Here is an 18,543-nt window from a genome sequence, read left to right as displayed (position 1 = left end):
CTGTTTTCCTACTTTTTGGAGGTCGTGGTAAGATATCGCGGCCTAGCTCATAAGCTTCAAGTTTTAGTTTGCTCCACAGGCCTTCACGTTCAGCATTTCTACGGTGTGCTTGTGAACAAAGAAGATTCTTTTAAAAATGTACTGATTTATATTCTAGACTTTGTCTGTATTGTTTACTTCTGCACAATCAATTCCTTATTTTTGTTGGATTCATTTCCCTGATAGGCTTAAGGGGGCTTAAAAGGTCAAATTACGAGAACAGTTCAGTTTCGATAGGGTAGATATGGAGACAGTTTCTCATCTGATGGGGCAATTCAGAACAAGGGACACAATCTTAAAATTAGAGCTGGATCATTCAGGAGTGAAATCAGGAAGTACTTTTTCCACACAAAGGGCAGTGGAAATATGGAACTCTTTCCCCCAAAAGGCGGTGGATGTTGGAGCAATAGAAATTTTCAAGACCGAGATTGATCAATTTTTGTTAGTTAAGAGACATAGAACAAAGGCAGGTCGGTGGAGTTGAGGTACAGATGATCTGATTGAATGGCGGAACAGGCTCGAGGGGCTGAATGGCCTACTCCTGTTCCTACAATAATCACCAACAGATAGCCTTCAAGTAGCAGTACAACAGGATCCCCAGTGTCAGAATGAAATGGAAGGCCGCATTCAATTTGTAAAATAGCAACAACCGTAAGGACCAGGATTATTCACCATTTATCCCCAAGTTATTACATCAAGGCTTGATGATGTTAAAAAAGCACCTCCCCAACAAGCCAACTGTGATTCCAGAACAGATTTGTTCTCTTCTGACATTTAACTCTGCTGTGTCTGCATCCACTAGAAACATGGAAGTCATAGGAAGCTGGGGCAACTATATTATCACTGTGCAACAAAATATCACGTTAAAGGAGCCACAATTCTGAAGGATGCAGTCTTCCACAGATATACTTGCTAGCTTGAATTCTTTAGCCTAGTCTAAATGTTCACTTACCCACGTACATCAGGTAATCATAAATGCCATCCAATGTCATCATTTCCATGAAGTAGTTCTGGTTGTACTTCTTCTCTGTGCTTTCAGAGCGATTGGCATTATTTTTATACAAGTCATTAAAGAGCTGAAAGAAAGGGAGCCATTAGAATTACTAATAATTCAATGTCTTTCCTTCAACAGCATTTAAACACAGTGCTTCACGTTAGTTCACTTACTATCCAAACAAAATACGTGATTCCAAACAAAAACAAATCCCAACTGACAGACTTCCCATGATATTGCTCTCAGTGAGCCAGAGGACCAAGTGAGACGTCTAAAGCACGACACAAAATAAGTGCAACACTTACTGGAAGTGTGCACTACACACGAGACTTCTAACATATTACGGGTTAATCTCCCCTGATGTTGCACACAGCAAGTTGGAGGAAATTGTATGCTGTGACTAGCACCAGGGATTGAGCATTTCCTCTTTGAAAAACACACATTCGCTGGACGGAAATCTTGTCGCACATGTGCATTGCAGGTCACCGGAGGCCGATGGCAGAGCACAAAAATACAGCCGGTGCAGGTAGCCATAAAGTACGGTGGGGGGCGGGGAAAAGGGCGGGGGCGGGGAAAAGGGCGGGGGCGGGGAAAAGGGCGGGGGCGGGGAAAAGGGCGGGGGCGGGGAAAAGAGCAACGGCGGGGAAAAGAGCAACGCTGGGGGGGGGGGGTGGGGAAAAGAGCAACGCTGGGGGGGGGGTGGGGAACAGAGCAACGCTGGGGGGGGGTGGGGAAATGAGCAACGGTGGGGGGGGTGGGGAAAAGAGCAACGCTGGGGGGGGGTGGGGAAAAGAGCAACGCTGGGGGGGGGTGGGGAAAAGAGCAACGGTGGGGGGGGGTGGGGAAAAGAGCAACGGTGGGGGGGGGGGGGGAAAAGAGCAACGGTGGGGGGGGGGGGGGAAAAGAGCAACGGTGGGGGGGGGGTGGGGAAAAGAGCAATGGTGGGGGGTGGGTGGGGGAGTGGGGAAAAGAGCAACGGTGGGGGGGGGGGTGGGGAAAAGAGCAACGGTGGGGGGGGGGTGGGGAAAAGAGCAACGGTGGGGGGGGGGTGGGGAAAAGAGCAACGGTGGGGGGGGGTGGGGAAAAGAGCAACGGTGGGGGGGGGTGGGGAAAAGAGCAACGGTGGGGGGGGGGTGGGGGAGTGGGGAAAAGAGCAACGGTGGGGGGGGGGGGGGGGGGGGAGTGGGGAAAAGAGCAACGGTGGGGGGGGGGGGGGGGGGAGTGGGGAAAAGAGCAACGGTGGGAGGGGGGGTGGGGAAAAGAGCAACGGTGGGGGGTGGGGGAGTGGGGAAAAGAGCAACGGTGGGGGGGGGGGGGGGGAGTGGGGAAAAGAGCAACGGTGGGGGGGGGGGGAGTGGGGAAAAGAGCAACGGTGGGGGGGGGGGGGGGAGTGGGGAAAAGAACAACGGTGGGGGGGGGGGGGGAGTGGGGAGTGGGGAAAAGAGCAACGGTGGGGGGGGGGGGGGAGTGGGGAAAAGAGCAACGGTGGGAGGGGGGGGGGGGAGTGGAGGAAAGAGCAACGGTGGGGGAGGGAGTGGGGAAAAGAGCAACGGTGGGGGGAGGGGTGGGGAAAAGAGCAACGGTGGGGGGAGGGGTGGGGAAAAGAGCAACGGTGGGGGGAGGGGTGGGGAAAAGAGCAACGGTGGGGGGAGGGGTGGGGAAAAGAACAACGGTGGGGGGAGGGGTGGGGAAAAGAGCAACGGTGGGGGGAGGGGTGGGGAAAAGAGCAACGGTGGGGGGGGGCGGGGAAGAGAGCAACGGTGGGGGGAGGGGTGGGGAAAAGAGCAACGGTGGGGGGGGGGGGGGGAGCGGGGAAAAGAGCAACAGTGGGGGGGGGGGGCGGGGAAGAGAGCAATGGGGGAAGCAGGAAGCAGTAGCAGCAGAGGAAACTCTCCCCGCAGATTGACCTGGATCACACACTTGAGCATCAACGACAATGAGTTGATTTCTCGGTAAGCTCGGCACATGGGCGGCAAGTGACGTCATCAGACGCAGTGCCACCATTCACTTTGTAATGTAAAGGTAACCACCACCCCCACGCCCCCCACCCCCATTTTCTACCCAATAAACCTGAAAACAATCCATGACCCATACACAATGCCCTATCAGTCACCGCAGCTCTCTCCCAGCTTGTTTCGTTTGACAGAGTGATTAGCAACAGTGTGGGTACTTCCAGTTTTCGGTCAACGTCCTCACCACCCGATGATGTCACTCAGCACATGCTAAAATGCTACGGCTCTGCTAGTAATGTCACTTCCAATTATGTCAAATGATGTTAAATAGTCAATGCTGTGGATGTGTCAAATTCAGCCTCAGATAAAGGGTTACAGCATGCGCATAATCTTGCAGTATCCATTCATAGGGCCATGTATTTGAAGGGGCCCGCAAGTCAATTGTTGGGTTGGCCTGGTGCGGAGTGTCTGAAAAATAATGTGGAAGTCTCACTCCTCCAGCAGACAGTGAAGTTTTTACAGATCATGCTCAGTGTGCCATGCAGCCTCCATCGAGTGGGGCCTGGCTTGCCAATTGAAATAATTAATCTTTCACTATTTACCCACAGTAAGGTCCCCAGGTTTCACTCACCCCTTTACCAGCTACTCCTCTCTCGGCATCAATCCCACTCATCATGTTCTTGCTGCTGCTCCCGACTCTGCCCGACTTATCCCACACCGTTCATCTCTCCCCACCCGCATTCCCCAGTCCCCCTCTTATCAGGTCGCATCTAAGTCTATGCTGCTCTAGAGTAAATAGACTCAGCCCGAGCAACTTTTTTTTTTATTCGTTCATGGGATGTGGGTGTCGCTGGCGAGGCCAGCATTTATTGCCCATCCCTAATTGCCCTTGAGGTGGTGGTGAGCCACCTTCTTGAACCGCTGCATTCTGTGTGGTGACGGTTCTCCCACAGTGCTGTTAGGAAGGGAGTTCCAGGATTTTGAACCAGCGACGACGAAGGAATGGCACTGACTCCGGACCCCATGAAATCTCATGGCATCAGGTCAAACATGGGCAAGGAAACCTCCTGCTGATTACTACGTAACGCCCTCCCTCAGCTGATGAATCAGTCCTCCTCCATGTTGAACACCACTTGAAGGAAGCACTGAGGGTCGCAAGGGCACAGAATGTACTCTGGGTGGGGGACTTCAATGTCCATCACCAAGAGTGGTTCGGTAGCACCACCACTGACCGAGCTGGCCGAGTCCTGAAGGACATAGCTGCCAGACTGGGCCTGCGGCAGGTGGTGAGTGAACCAACACGAGGGAAAAACTTACATGACCTCATCCTCACCAATCTACCTGTCGCAAATGCATCTGTCCACGACAGTATTGTTAGGAGTGACCACCACACAGTCCTCGTGGAGACGAAGTCCCGTCTTCGCACTGAGGATACCATCCAATGTGTTGTGTGGCACTACCACAGTGCTAAATGGGATAGATTCAGAACAGATCTAACAGCTCAAAACTGGGCATCCATGAGGTGCTGTGGGCCATCAGCAGTAGCAGAATTGTATTCCAGCACAATCTGTGACCTCATGGCCTGGCATATTCCTCACCCTACCATTACCAACAAACCAGGGGATCAACCCTGGTTCAATGAGGAGTGTAGAAGAGCATGCCAGGAGCAGCACCAGGCATACCTAAAAATGAGGTGCCAACCTGGTGAAGCTACAACTCAGGACTACACGCATGCTAAACAGCGGAAGCAACTTGCAACAGACAAAGCTAAGCAATTCCACAACCAACGGATCAGACTAAAGCTCTGCAGTCCTGCCACATCCAGTCGTGAATGGTGGTGGACAATTGAACAACTAACGGGAGGAGGAGGCTCTGTAAACATCCCCATCCTCAATGATGGCAGAGTCCAGCACGTGAATGCAAAAGAGAAGGCTGAAACGTTTGCAACCATCTTCAGCCAGAAGTGCCGAGTGGATGATCCATCTTGGCCTCCTCCCGAAATCCCCACCATCACAGAAGCCAGTCTTCAGCCTACACGTGATATCAAGAAACGGCTGAGTGCACTGGATACAGCAAAGGCTATGGGCCCCGACAACATCCCAGCTGTAGTGCTGAAGACTTGTGCTCCAGAACTAGCCGCGCCTCTAGCCAAGCTGCTCCAGTACAGCTACAACACTGGCATCTACCCGACAATGTGGAAAATTGCCCAGGTATGTCCTGTCCACAAAAGCAGGATAAACCCAACCTGGCCAATTACCGCCCCATCAGCCTACTCTCAATCATCAGCAAAGTGATGGAAGATGTCGTCAAAAGTGCTATCAAGCAGCACTTACTCACCAATGCCAAAAGAGCTGAATTCCAGAGGTGAGGTGAGAGTGACTGCCCTTGACATCAAGGCAGCATTTGACCAAGTGTGGCACCAAGGAGCCCGAGTAAAATTGAAGTCAATGGGAATCAGGGGGAAAACTCTCCAGTGGCTGGAGTCATACTTAGCACAAAGGAAGATGATAGTGGTTGTTGGAGGCCAATCATCTCAGCCCTAGGAAATTGCTTCAGGAGTTCCTCAGGGCAGTGTCCTAGGCCCAACCATCTTCAGCTGCTTCATCAATGACCTTCCCTCCATCATAAAGTCAGAAATGGGGATGTTCGCTGATGATTGCACAGTGTTCAGTTCCATTCGCAACCCCTCAGATAATGAAGCAGTCCAAGCCCGCATGCAGCACGACCTGGACAACATCCAGGCTTGGGCTGATAAGTGGCAAGTAACATTTGCGCCAGACAAGTGCCAGGCAATGATCATCTCCAACAAGAGAGTCTAACCACCTCCCCTTGACATTCAACGGCATTACTCTTGCCGAATCCCCAACCATCAACATCCTGGGGGTCACCATTGACTAGAAACTTAACTGGAACAGCCATATAAATACAAGAGCAGGTCAGAGGCTGGGTATTCTGCAGCGAGTGACTCGCCTCCTGACTCCCCAAAGCCGTTCCACCATCTACAAGGCACAAGTCAGGAGTGTGATGGAATACTCTCCACTTGCCTGGATGAGTGCAGCTCCAACAACACTCAAGCTCGACACCATCCAGGACAAAGCAGCCCGCTTGATTGGCACCCCATCCACCACCCTAAACATTCACTCCCTTCACCACTGGCGCACTGTGGCTGCAGTGTGTACCATCCACAGGATGCACTGCAGCAACTCACCAAGGCTTCTTCGACAGCACCTCCCAAACCTGCGACCTCTACCACCTAGAAGGACAAGAGCAGCAGGCACATGGGAACAACGCTACCTGCACGTTGACTTCCAAGTCTCACACCATCTCGACTTGGAAATATATTGCCGTTCCTTCATTGTCGCTGGGTCAAAATCCTGGAACTCCCTTCCTAACAGCACTGTGGGAGAACCTTCACCACACGGACTGCAACGGATCAAGAAGGCGGCTCACCACCACCTTCTCAAGGGCAGCTGGTTGTGGAATCGCTTAGCTCTGTCTATAGCATGTTGCTTCCGCTGTTTAGCATGCGTGTAGTCCTGAGTTGTAGCTTCACCATGCCAGTATATTACCCCACGGTGTTTGGGGTAATATACTGGCATGGATAGAGGATTGGCTAACTAACAGAAAACAGAGTCAAGATAAAAGGGTCATTTTCAAAATGGCAATCTGTAACTAGTGGGGTGCCGCAGGGATCAGTGCTGGGGCCTCAACTATTTACAATATATATCAATGACTTGGATGAAGGAACAGAGTGTCTTGTGGCCAAATTTGCTGATGATACAAAGATAGATGGAAAAGCAAGTTGCGAGGAGGACACAAAGGGATATTGACAAGTTAAGCGAATGGGGAAAAATTTGGCAGATGGAATATAATGTGGGAAAATGCTACATCATCCATTTTGGGAGGAAAAATAAAAAAAGCAAAATATTATTTGAATGGAGAAATACTACAAAATGCTGCGGTACAGAGGGATCTGGGTGTCCTTGTGCATGTAACACAAAAAGTCAACACACAGGTTCTGCAGATAATCCGGAAGGCAAATGGAATATTGGCCTTTATTTCTAGGGGGATGGAGTATAAAAGCAGGGAGGTCGTGCTACAATTGTACAGGATGCTGGTGAGACCACAGATGGACTACTGCGCACAGTTCTGGTGCTCTTATTTAAGGAAGGACATACTTGCATTGGAGGCTGTTCATAGAAAGTTCACAAGGTTGATTCCAGGTGTGAAAGGGTTTGTCTTATGAGGAAAGATTGAACAGGTTGGGTCCATACTCATTGGAGTTTTGATGAGAGGAGATCTTATTGAAACGTATAAGATTCTGAGGGGACTCGATAGGGTAGATGCTGAGAGGATGTTACCCCTCATGGGGGAATCTAAAACTAGGGGGCAGAGTCTCAGAATAAGGGGTCGCCAGTTTAAGATGGAAACGAGGAGGAATTTCTTCTCCCAGAAGGTTGTGAATCTTTGGAATTCTTTACCCCAAAAAGCTGTGAAGGCTGAGTCATTGAATACATTCAAGGCTGAGTTAGATAAATTTTTGATCAGCAAGGGAGTCAAAGGTTACGGGGAATTGGTGGGAAAGTGGAGTTGAGGTAAAAATCAGATCAGCCATGATCTCATTAAATGGTGCAGCAGGCCTACTCCTATCTCATAGTCTTATGGTCTATCCACAGTCCTCCGGGGTAGAGAATTCCAAAGATTAACAATACTCAGTGAAGAAATTCCTCATGTCAGTCTTAAATGGCCGACCCTTATCCTGAGACTATGCCCCCTAGTTCTAGACACTCTAGGCAGGGGAAGCAACCTCTGAACTTCTACCCTGTCAAGTCCCCTCAATCTTATGTTTCAATGAGATCACCTCTCATTCTTCTAAACTCCAGAGACTATAGGTCCATTCTACTGAATCGCTCCTCATAGGACAACCCTCTCGTTCCAGGAATCAATGTCAGCGCTGTGCGTTCCCTGAACTTGGTAATGTCAATGCTGTGTTTTCTCTGAACTGGGTAGTGTTAGCACTGTGCCTTGTTTGAACTCTGTAGCCTGCCTGACAATGAATGGATCAAATTATACACTGCAGAGAACTTGAATTACTCTGCAGCAGACTGGATCAAATTACACAGTCCAGACAAAGGGTTGGGTGAGTATTGTCCTTCCACTTCCTGTCAGTGACAATAGCAAATTATGTTAGCTCCACTACAGTGGTGATAATAGACTTGACCGAAATTGTATGTCTTTTAGCTGTCTTTGTTGGGCAGACTTGGATGACCCCCGCCACCAGTGGTGGGCGTACTGTGCAATGAACAGCAGGCTTACCTATTAAATGTTTCAGAGGCACGCTATTACACTTGAAGCATGACATCAATGTCACAAAAACATTACTAAATCATGACAGCAGGAAATGCGTGGCAAATAAGAAGTGCTGCTATATATAAATTTTAGCCTTTGTTACATACATTGTATTAATTCTGAAAATGACTGGACCTGTCATAAAGGGTTCATGATGGCCATTTTGTAGAAGGACAATATGAAAGCACTTACTTTACAAGTTTTACATCCGCAAACTTTATTTATTTATTAATAATTTGCAGGGGAATGGGATTAATTGGATCGCTCTTTCAATGAGCTGGCACAAACACAATGGGCCGAATGGCCTCCTTCTGTGCTGTATCATTCCATTACTCCTAATGATTCTGGCCAGTTTTAAATTGAACTTTTCAAACAGCCGCAGTACCACTAAACCCAGACATATATGTGCAATCAGAGATTAGTGGACCAGTATCACCACCTGCAGAAGTTTATTTGATAGTCAAGCCCCAGCATAAGTATAGGAGTTCAAAACTGTTAAAGTCATTAAAATTACCATTTTTTTCCTACCAAATTAACAAATTTATGGGCACATAAAAATTTGGGAGTCTGCACTATTCACTGATCGTTATATTACACTATCACTGCAGCCCAGTTCATGAATAATTCATTTGTGACTGATCACACCTAGTTGGCCCAATAGGGTCTATTAGGAAGAAAAATAAGGGTGGTAATTTATCATTGATTGGTTCCCCCCACAAAGCACCTGCCAAATACTTTCAACTCACCTTCTTATTGTTTTCTGAAGTAGGGCTGAGAATGGTGAGCTCCGGCCTGCTGGGTTTCGGTTTGGGAGCCTCACAGGAGTTGATGAATGCTGTGAGGAATGACTCCAGATGCTGGCCTTTCTACATACAGCAACAGGGGAATAATACATCTGCATAAATTATACAGCAAGTGTAACATGTAGAAAATAAGAGAAAGGTACAATGAGGACTGTGCAGTAGAACAGAAAAAGCAAAAAAGAATTTAAAGTGGGGACAACATTTTTTTTAAAATCCTGTTATTTGGAATTCTTATTAAGAGCTACATTTTTGAACCTCCCAGACACTGAGCTGGTAAAATTCGTACTCGCTGAAAGGTCACAGGTTCAATACCCAGTCTCTAGGGAGAGTTACCAGATCTCTGCCAGGGTGGCAGTAACCGTTCAACAAATTGACCTCCACTCCCCTGGGGTAAGGAGGGGAAAGTCATACACGCCCCTGCTCCTGATAACTATCCAGTGACTCCTGCTGAAAAGTGCATGCGTTCCAGACCTTGGGTGAGGACTGCACAGTTTATGCCCTACCCCAACAGGTACGATGCCTCCACAGTTAAACAGCCGGCCTGCACGCACATACAAAACATCAAGAACGGCCATGTGGGTAGCAGAATGTAATAGCACCTGTGGAACCACACCTCAGTCGGGAGTCATGCTTTCAGGAGAAGCGGAGAAAAGAACTTGTGATTCACCTACCCTACTGCATGAAAAAATACTGGACAGTAATATATCTCTGTCCCAGATCTAGACAAAACCTAATTATTAAAGTAAATTATGTCATTTTATTTCTAAGTGTTATTTTTTGGTCACGAGATTTGACGACCAATTGAATGAACTGACTTGCAGGGTCCGGCCTGACCATGTGACAAGAGTTTTCCCAGTTAAAACGATAAGACTGCTGACAGGCTCTGGGTATCGTCAGACTCAGTGAACTGATCCAAACCAGATGCTGCTAACATGGTTGGGGAAGTCAGGCTTTAAACAGAAGCATGTATACAAAAAATATATAAAGAATGGGCTGGATTGCCAAAGCACCGGGGGACAGTGCTGAGTTAGCTGCAACCACTTTGCAACATCAAAGGACAGGATTGGGCTCAGCTAAGTGCACAAAGAGACTGCCAGCCAATAACTAACGGACCTTCCTCCCCCAGCACCAGATAAAGATGAAGCTAAAATAAAAACAGAAAATTCTTGAAAGGCTCAGCAAGTCAGGCAGCATCTGTAGAGAGAAACAGAGGCGTGAACATTTCGATATGAACCCTTTGTCAAAAGGTTTGACCCGCTGAGTGTTTCCAGCCCTTGTTTCAGATTTCCACCAATGGCAGGTTTTTGCTTTGTATTTAAACATGAAGTCAAGTTGGGACTCCTCTAGCACTGTGAAGGAATTAGCTGATCCATTAGGTCCATGGAGGTGGACAAAGAGACTAACTTGAGTGACTTTCCTTCCAATTTTTATCAATGAGATTTGTCCCAATATTAGGTCTCTATTTCTCAAGGTCACACATGATGCAGCATTCACTAAAACTGCATAAGGATACATACCAATCACATGGTGGTAGGAGTGGGGGAAAGAGGATGAATAGGGAGGGGGTGGGGAAAATCAACAGACAAATTAGTATGGGTTACTCTCCTGCATTCCCTAGCAGTTCATAATAGGTGGAGACCTGGGAACAGGTTATCTGCTCACCCTCAGCTGATGGTGATGTGCAAGAGAACCAGTGTATAAAAATGATTTGTAAAAGATGTTTGTAACTTACCTCCTTTATCAGCTTTCCAGGGACAGACTTGATAATCTTCCCTACAACAGATGACACAATATTATATTTGATGGGGTCTAATTCACTCAGTTAATAACAACCTCCCCTGTTCAATATATAAGTGGTTTATATTCCAGCTCTATTACAACAATCTCATGTACAATTTAACAGTGCTCATGTTATTTCCATAAAGGAGTTACAGCCTAATTAATTTTTATTCTTTCAGCCTCAGTTATCAGTTCATGTTGTCTTTCCATTCCATCCTGGCTGAAGTTAGGATTTTAGCCGTACAGAGGAAAATACAGTATTCCACAAAATGGTCATACCAGATCTGGCAGTGGACAGCAAAGTCAATCAGATTCCGAGGCCTTCAGACTTGTGGGTACAAAGAAAAAGAAAGACTTGCACATATATTCAGTGCCTTTCATGACCTCAGGACATCCCAAAGCACTTTACAGCCAATTGAGTACTTTTGAAATGTAGTCAGTGTTGTAATGTAGGAAACGCAGGAGCCACTTTTGCACACAGTAAGCTCCCACAAACAGGTCATCTGTTTTTAGTGATGTTGGTTGAGGGATAAATTTTGACCAGGACACAGTGAAGTATTGTTGTGGGGGGGGGGGCGGGATTCTCCTGCTCATCTTCAAAATAGTGCCATGGGATCTTTTACATCCACCCAAGAGGGCAGACAGGACCTCGGTTTAACGTCTCATCTGAAAGACGGCACCTCTGACAGTGCAGCACTCCCTGACTACTGCGCTGGAGCATCAGCTTGGATTATGTACTCAAGTCTCGAGTGCGATTTGAATCTACAGTCTCCTGACTCAGAGGCAAGTGTGTTACCAACAGAGCCACGGCTGACACTCTGTACTGGAAGTACATAACAGGGACTGAAGATGGGGTTGAGTGGGCAGAGAAGTCTCGAGGAGCTCAAGGAAAATTAAGGTGGAGGCTGAAATCACGGAGGATGAGGAGTTGCTCAGTGAAGAGAAGGGAGGAAAGAAGAGAGGAGATGTCAGCGAGGAAATCACCACGGGGCTAGGGGCAGTGAGTGATAGGAAAAACGGATTTCAAAAGGGGTGGGAGGACACACAAACAAGCCCCACTTTAACTCGGGGCAGGTGGGAGGGAAATCCCCATGAATTCCTTGGCGTGAGGCCCGGACCATTTTTACTCCCAAGCCTCATTAGAATGGTTCAGGAATGACGGCAAGGCTGGCGGGCAGGAGCCGGACGATGCCAGGACCTGAAGGAATGGTCCCCAGCATAAAGTAAGTGCTGGAGGAGGCGGTTGCAAGGCCGACAGTGGTTGGGGGATGAAGAGGGGAGCCGTAGCAAGGGAGGCCCAAGGAATCCTCGTAGGGCCCTGAGAGCACTCCTGGCTCCTTCAGGCCCCCAAGGAATTCTTCCAAAGATTAAAAAAATTAAATCTACCTAGGCATCTCCTGGCCACGCTCCAGTCTGGCGGGTTTGCCATTGTGCGAGCCTCCTGCCATTTGAAGTTCAAATCTCATTGCAGTGCAGATGATGTCATCGGGTCGCGACTTTCACACCTTAAACGTCCCTGGTTAAAATGCCGGTGGGTGGGAACGCATCTCAAAACTCCTGATTGCTATTTTAACTATCCGTTGTGGGCTGGGTTAAAATCGGGGCTAGTGTTCGAGCCAAGCAGAATGGCGGCAGTGACGGTGCCAAGAGCTCCAGAGCCAATGTGTGTCGGAGTACTGTCTCTGCACTACACAACTGGATCCTTTTTTTTACATTTCCCACAAATATTATAACACATTCTTGTTCACAGCAATATGGTTTTTGTACCAATGCTGTACACAAACCCAATGTGAAATGATACTTAAATGACCTGTTAGTCACACGTACTCCATTATTTTAAGTGCTGCTGCAGATTTTGACAGATACTGGCTTTTTGTCAAAAAAAAATGATCGCTTTTCTATCTTGAAGAAAAAACTGCAAAATCTTGTGGCCTTCAGCTCGGGAGGCAGATTTTTCTGCCAACTTTAAGCACCGACACCCATTGTAGTGCAATATAAGGATGTTGCTAAACAATCTTTTGTTTCAACCTTGTCAGTGCCCTTTTATTTCCATGACTATATAAAAAAACAGAATATCCTTGATTTCTTTTGAACTTTTAAAACTTTATCAAGACCCACATTGCTCACAGTCATGTCACTCAGAGCAAAAAATTACCTTTTTTTTTTGAAAAAGAAAAATAACTGCAGACAGAGGACATTGTACTCACCCAGATTTACATCCGGAAGAATTTTCTCAAGAAACTGTGATTCACAGCCATCGGGGGAGAGAAAATCTGCCAGAAGTTGGCTGTTGCTTAGCTCTGGGTGTTTCAGCAAATTCTATAATGAAAATTCAAGACAAATAAAATTAACTCCATGGCTTTAATACAGCATTTAGACATTGCTGGCTCGATTTTCTAATTTTTTTTTATTCGTTCATGGGATGCAGGCGTCACTGGCAAGGCCAGCATTTAGTGCCCATCCCTAATTGCCCTCGAGCGGTGGTAAGCCACCTTCTTGAACCGCTGCAGTCCATGTTCTCCCACAGAGCTATTAGGTAGGAAGTTCCAGGATTTTGACCCAGCGACAATGAAGGAACGCCGATATATTTCCAAGTCGGGAATGTGTGAGACTTATAGGGGAACTTGCAGGTGGTGTTGTTCCCATGCACCTGCTGCTCTTGTCCTTCTAGGTGGTAGAGGTGACAGGTTTGAGAGGTGCTGTCGAAGAAGCCTTGGCAAGTTTGTGCAGTGCATCTTATAGATGGTACACACTGCAGCCACGGTGCACTGATGGTGAAGGGAGTGAATGTTTAGGGTGGTGGATGGGGTGCCAATCAAGCCGGCTGCTTTGTCCTGGATGGTGTCAAGCTTCTCGAGTGTTGTTGGAGCTGCACTCATCCAGGCAAGTGGAGCGTATTCCATCACACTCCTGACTTGTGCCTTGTAGATGGTGGAAAGGCTTTGAGGAGTCAGGTGGTGAGTCACTCGCCGCAGAATACCCAGCCTCTGACCCACTCCTGTAACCACAGTATTTATGTGGTTGGTCCAGTTAAGTTTCTGGTCAATGGTGACCCCCAGGATGTTGATGGTGGGGGATTTGGTGATGGTAATGCTGTTGAATGTCAAGGGGAGGTGGCTAGATTCTCTCTCGTTGGAGATGGTCATTGCCTTGCACTTGTCTGGCACGAATGTTACTTGCTACTTATCAGCCCAAGCCTGGATGTTGACACGGGCACGGACTGCATAATTATCTGAGGAGTTGCGAATGGAACTGAGCACTGCAATCATCAGCGAACATCCCCATTTCTGACCTTATGAAGCAGCAGAAGATGGTTGGGCCTAGGACACTGCCCTGAGGAACGTTATTTTAACCTACTTAAAACAAACAAGTTAACGCTGGATTTAGAATGTGCAGGCTAATTCGTTATCGGAATACTGTGGAATGAAACATTCAAGGGTAAGCGGAGGCCATTCATTCACAATCAATTTTTGCATTTCGTTCAAGTTTGTTTCTATATGACCACCTTCAGTGGGATACACCCATTCACAAAATGGCTGCAAGATGGCACGAACAGTTGTTTTAAGCTGAATCATCGCATTTCTAGGGAAAGAGATCCAGAAAGGCCAGGTATACTTTGACAAGGATATCAGTGGCACTTTGATATAAATCAAGCTTATCACAATGCATGTTTATGAACACTGTTGAAAAGCCAACTTTCCAACTATGATGATTCCTCCTTTACTTGACGACTATTTCCTGCAACCAGTAAAGTTTTGAAACTAACATTCAATAAACAGAAATATAGCAAGCAAATATCCTGTAAAGTTCTTCGGTTACTGCCGAAGCAAGAGAATTTAATGAATTTTCCATGTTTAAATTAATGTTAAAGGAGAATGATCCATTTCAAATGATTTAAAAGAATGGTCCCTTGACCAAACAAAAAAGTAGGATCCTAACTCAGATGGCTGTGGGTGGGGTAATATGCAGCTTCAACCTCATGAGTCTGCATAATACCTCACCCACATTGGCTCAGAGAACCAATAAGCAAGTGGCAAAGCAGTTACAAAACGCTGTCCAATTGGAAGGTGACTCCCCGAACTAGGTGACCAGCCAACACTGTCAGCTGGAGACTGCACAGCCCAGTAAACCACAAAAGTGCCAAGTCTAGGGGCTTTAAATATTATAAATGCAGCAAGTTTGGAATAAAGCAGGTCACTGATGGTCCAATAACGAGTCTAGGTTCCAGCCTGGAGACTGAGTGTGGCTGCAAGACAGGAGATTGTGGGAGTTGTGTGGCAACACTGAGCTCACAGAACATGGCCCAGTACTTACACCCGATCACTATGTATGAACAGTTAACAGGAGCCTGTCTGGTGCATGGGATAGTCTGACACTGGACTGCAAAGCACGTGGTGAAGCGCAATCAATTTCTGGAGGAAAGGAGTGCTCACATTCACAATGTTTTATGGGAAGAAAGATTTACCCATAGGTGTAGTATGGGTTAGATTACCCATTTTGGATGGGTGAAGAAGGGAGTTTCAATATCATTTACATATGATACACTTTTAAGAAATGATCTGAATGTTAAACTACTGATGCAATGTCAGCTATTAGGAACCAAACCGGGGCTGGGAAACAAAACCGAACCAATACATTCTCTGCTTAGCCTGACTGTGTTGGACGCTGGCATTCACCAGAATGAGGCTAAAAGGGTTAAATTATGAGGATAGTTTCAAGTTCAAGCCCTAATCTGTGCTGAGTTTGCTGATCTCAACCAGAGTAGCAACAGAAGCACTACAATTGGCTTCAGTGCCCTTGTGACAATTACCATGTAGATTCACCACAAGCAGAGACACTGGAAGAATAGCCACTTGTGCGAAGTGTCAGAGAGAAGCCAACAGTTATGGAACTGTAACCCAAGAGTCAGCTCCTCAAGGTGGGGAACAACAAAAATTGGAGGAAGGGAAAAGCAATTCTCAAATAAACACCATTTTGGAGACTTGAGCATAGGCTTGTAATTTTGGACATTCTCAAGCTCAAATGCTTGCTTTGGAATGAACTCTCAGTAGTGCAGTCAGCCACGTTAACCCAATTTAAGACAATGAAATTGAACTGATTGATTTTAGTCATGCTCAGTACACTGAAAGCACTTTAGAATGCATGGACAAGTTAAACCGGATGTACCTGCAGATATTCCTGAAACTCCTCTCGCTTAGACTTTAGAAACTCGTAGTTCTTGGGTCCGATGAGTCTCTTTGAAGGAAGCTGCGCATCTGGGAAAGATCCTAAAAAAACAAACCAGCAAATGAATTGCTGATGCATATGCATCCTTATAGTTTTCCACCTACTGAGCTAAACCATTAGCAAAACGCAAGAACTTGGGTGTTGTCCATTCGCATCTTAGATACATTTTATAGTGATTAGCTTTGAAGTGTTTTCCATTTCTGAATTAAGCCAATTCATAAGAACAAAGGGCCAAAAAAGGTCATTCAGCCCATCCAAGCTTGCTTTATCATCCAGGTCCTGTTTCTGGACTTCATCCAACCAGTTTTCCTACCCCAAACACAATATTGCTCTACTCCCTACTTAATCAGGATCTGACCAAAATTCAATTTTGAAGGATACAATCGAGTCAGTATATAGTATATTAGAGCAACATTAAGCACAAATAAGTTATTCCTTAAATTTACCTTATGGCTACTTTAGATAGTTCTCATATACTCTGATTGTGAATAATATTGCACAAATTGCTGCTCTGTGCCGATCACAAAAATCTGCCGACATCTACCCTTCCCTTTGTTATATATGAACCAATTATGTTTCCTCCTCCGCCCTCCCCCAATCTTTTACCAATGAGAACATATTTATCTTCCTTAGCCTCTTCATTACTCTACAATCTCAGATCTAGAACTGCACTCTGAATCTTTTCACCGGCTATGTCTTTGAAACATGAAGTTCTACCTGTGGTTTAACTAATGATGGTCAGTATTGCTTCCTTGAACTTGCATTCTTCAGATACAGTTACATAACCCAAATATTTTGTTTGCTTGTGGCAATACTTCCAGTGTTTGCTCAATTACAACTAGACATTTTCCTGACATTCAACAAAAAATATTCCCAATTTCGTTACTTTCCAGTTCCTATCTGTGATTCACCTGCTCAGTTGCTAAGTTTCTACAAAGTCAATCTTTCAATTTTATCCATTTTCTCCAAATTTTGCTTTCACAGATAACTTTCTACCAGCTTCAGTTCAGATATTACATTGGAAATCTTCATCAAGATCAGTTATACTGGAGAGGTGCCAGGAACCATTACTGTTCTCCATCTCAGAATTTCCCAAGTTAAGGTCAGTTCTAACCAAAATCTACCATAAGTAAGTGAAGCTACATAAGCAGTACGGTGCCCTTGTGTGCAGTGCCCTCGTGCGCAGTAGCCCTCACCATGCTGAGGAGCAGTGCAGCGCCCTCGTGCGCAGTAGCCCTCACCATGCTGAGGAGCAGTGCAGCGCCCTCGTGCACAGTAGCCCTCACCATGCTGAGCAGTACAATGCCCTTGTGTGCAGCAGCACTCACCAAGCTGAGGAGCAGTGCAGCGCCCTCACCATGCTGAGGAGCAGTGCAGTGCCCTCATGCGCAGTAGCCCTCACCATGCTGAGCAGTACAATGCCCTTGTGTGCAGTAGCTCTCACCATGCTGAGGAGCAGTGTAGTGCCCTCGTGTGCAGTAGCCCTCACCATGCTGAGCAGTACAATGCCCTTGTGTGCAGCAGCACTCACCATGCTGAGGAGCAGTGCAGCGCCCTCGTGCGCAGTAGCCCTCACCATGCTGAGGAGCAGTGCAGCGCCCTCGTGCGCAGTAGCCCTCACCATGCTGAGCAGTACAATGCCCTTGTGTGCAGCAGCACTCACCATGCTGAGCAGTACAATGCCCTTGTGTGCAGCAGCACTCACCATGCTGAGGAGCAGTGCAGCGCCCTCATGCGCAGTAGCCCTCACCATGCTGAGGAGCAGTGCAGTGCCCTCGTGCGCAGTAGCCCTCACCATGCTGAGCAGTACAATGCCCTTGTGTGCAGCAGCACTCACCATGCTGAGCAGTACAGCGCGCTCGCGTGCAGTAGTCCTCACCATGCTGAGGGGCGGCGCAGTGCCCTTGCGTGCAGTATCCTTCACCATACTGAGGAGCAACGCAGTGCCCTTGTGTAGTAGCCCTCACCATGCTGAGGATCAGTGAGGGGATTCCTATTCCCCTTACAGTAAAAAAGAGGAGGTAGTTGAGATACCGGACGGGCAAAAAATACTAGAAAGGCTGGCTGTACTTAAAGTAGATAAGTCACCCAGTCCGGATGGGATGCATCCTAGGTTGCTGAAGGAAGGGTGGAAATTGCGGAGGTACTGGCCATAATCTTCCAATCATCCTTAGATACGGGGGTGCTGCCAAAGGATTGGAGAATTGCAAATGTTACACCCTTGTTCAAAAAAGGGTGCAAGGATAAACCTGGCAACTACAGGCCAGTCAGTTTAACCTTAGTGGTGGGGAAACTTTTAGAAACGATAATTCCGGACGAAATTAACACTCACTTGGACAAGTGTGGATTAATTAAGGAAAGCCAGCACGGCTTTGTTAAAAGGCAAATCACGTTAACTAAC

The 18,543-nt window shown here is 47.0% G+C and overlaps 1 protein-coding gene across 8 annotated transcripts in view; it reads right to left on the bottom strand.

Annotated features, from left to right (window-relative positions):
* The window catches only part of snx14 (sorting nexin 14), a 131,220-nt gene that overhangs the window by 22,194 nt on the left and 90,483 nt on the right, over positions 1 to 18,543 (bottom strand). For 7 of the 8 annotated variants that reach the window (XR_010963692.1, XM_067989179.1, XM_067989181.1 and 4 more), the window contains 5 exons: positions 16,083 to 16,183; positions 13,124 to 13,235; positions 10,870 to 10,910; positions 9,081 to 9,200; positions 992 to 1,115 (listed from right to left, as the gene is read on the bottom strand). Coding sequence is in view for 7 of the 8 variants with exons in the window: in XM_067989179.1 (XP_067845280.1) it covers positions 992 to 1,115; positions 9,081 to 9,200; positions 10,870 to 10,910; positions 13,124 to 13,235; positions 16,083 to 16,183 (498 nt within the window). In the remaining variant the exon portion in view is untranslated. The remainder of the gene's footprint in view (positions 1 to 991; positions 1,116 to 9,080; positions 9,201 to 10,869; positions 10,911 to 13,123; positions 13,236 to 16,082; positions 16,184 to 18,543) is intronic. The other variant, XM_067989184.1, reaches the window with a different exon arrangement.

Source organism: Heptranchias perlo, chromosome 8 (assembly GCF_035084215.1).
Source record: "Heptranchias perlo isolate sHepPer1 chromosome 8, sHepPer1.hap1, whole genome shotgun sequence".
In the NCBI taxonomy this organism is placed as follows: domain Eukaryota; kingdom Metazoa; phylum Chordata; class Chondrichthyes; order Hexanchiformes; family Hexanchidae; genus Heptranchias; species Heptranchias perlo.
This window is presented reverse-complemented; position numbering and strand designations above follow the sequence as displayed.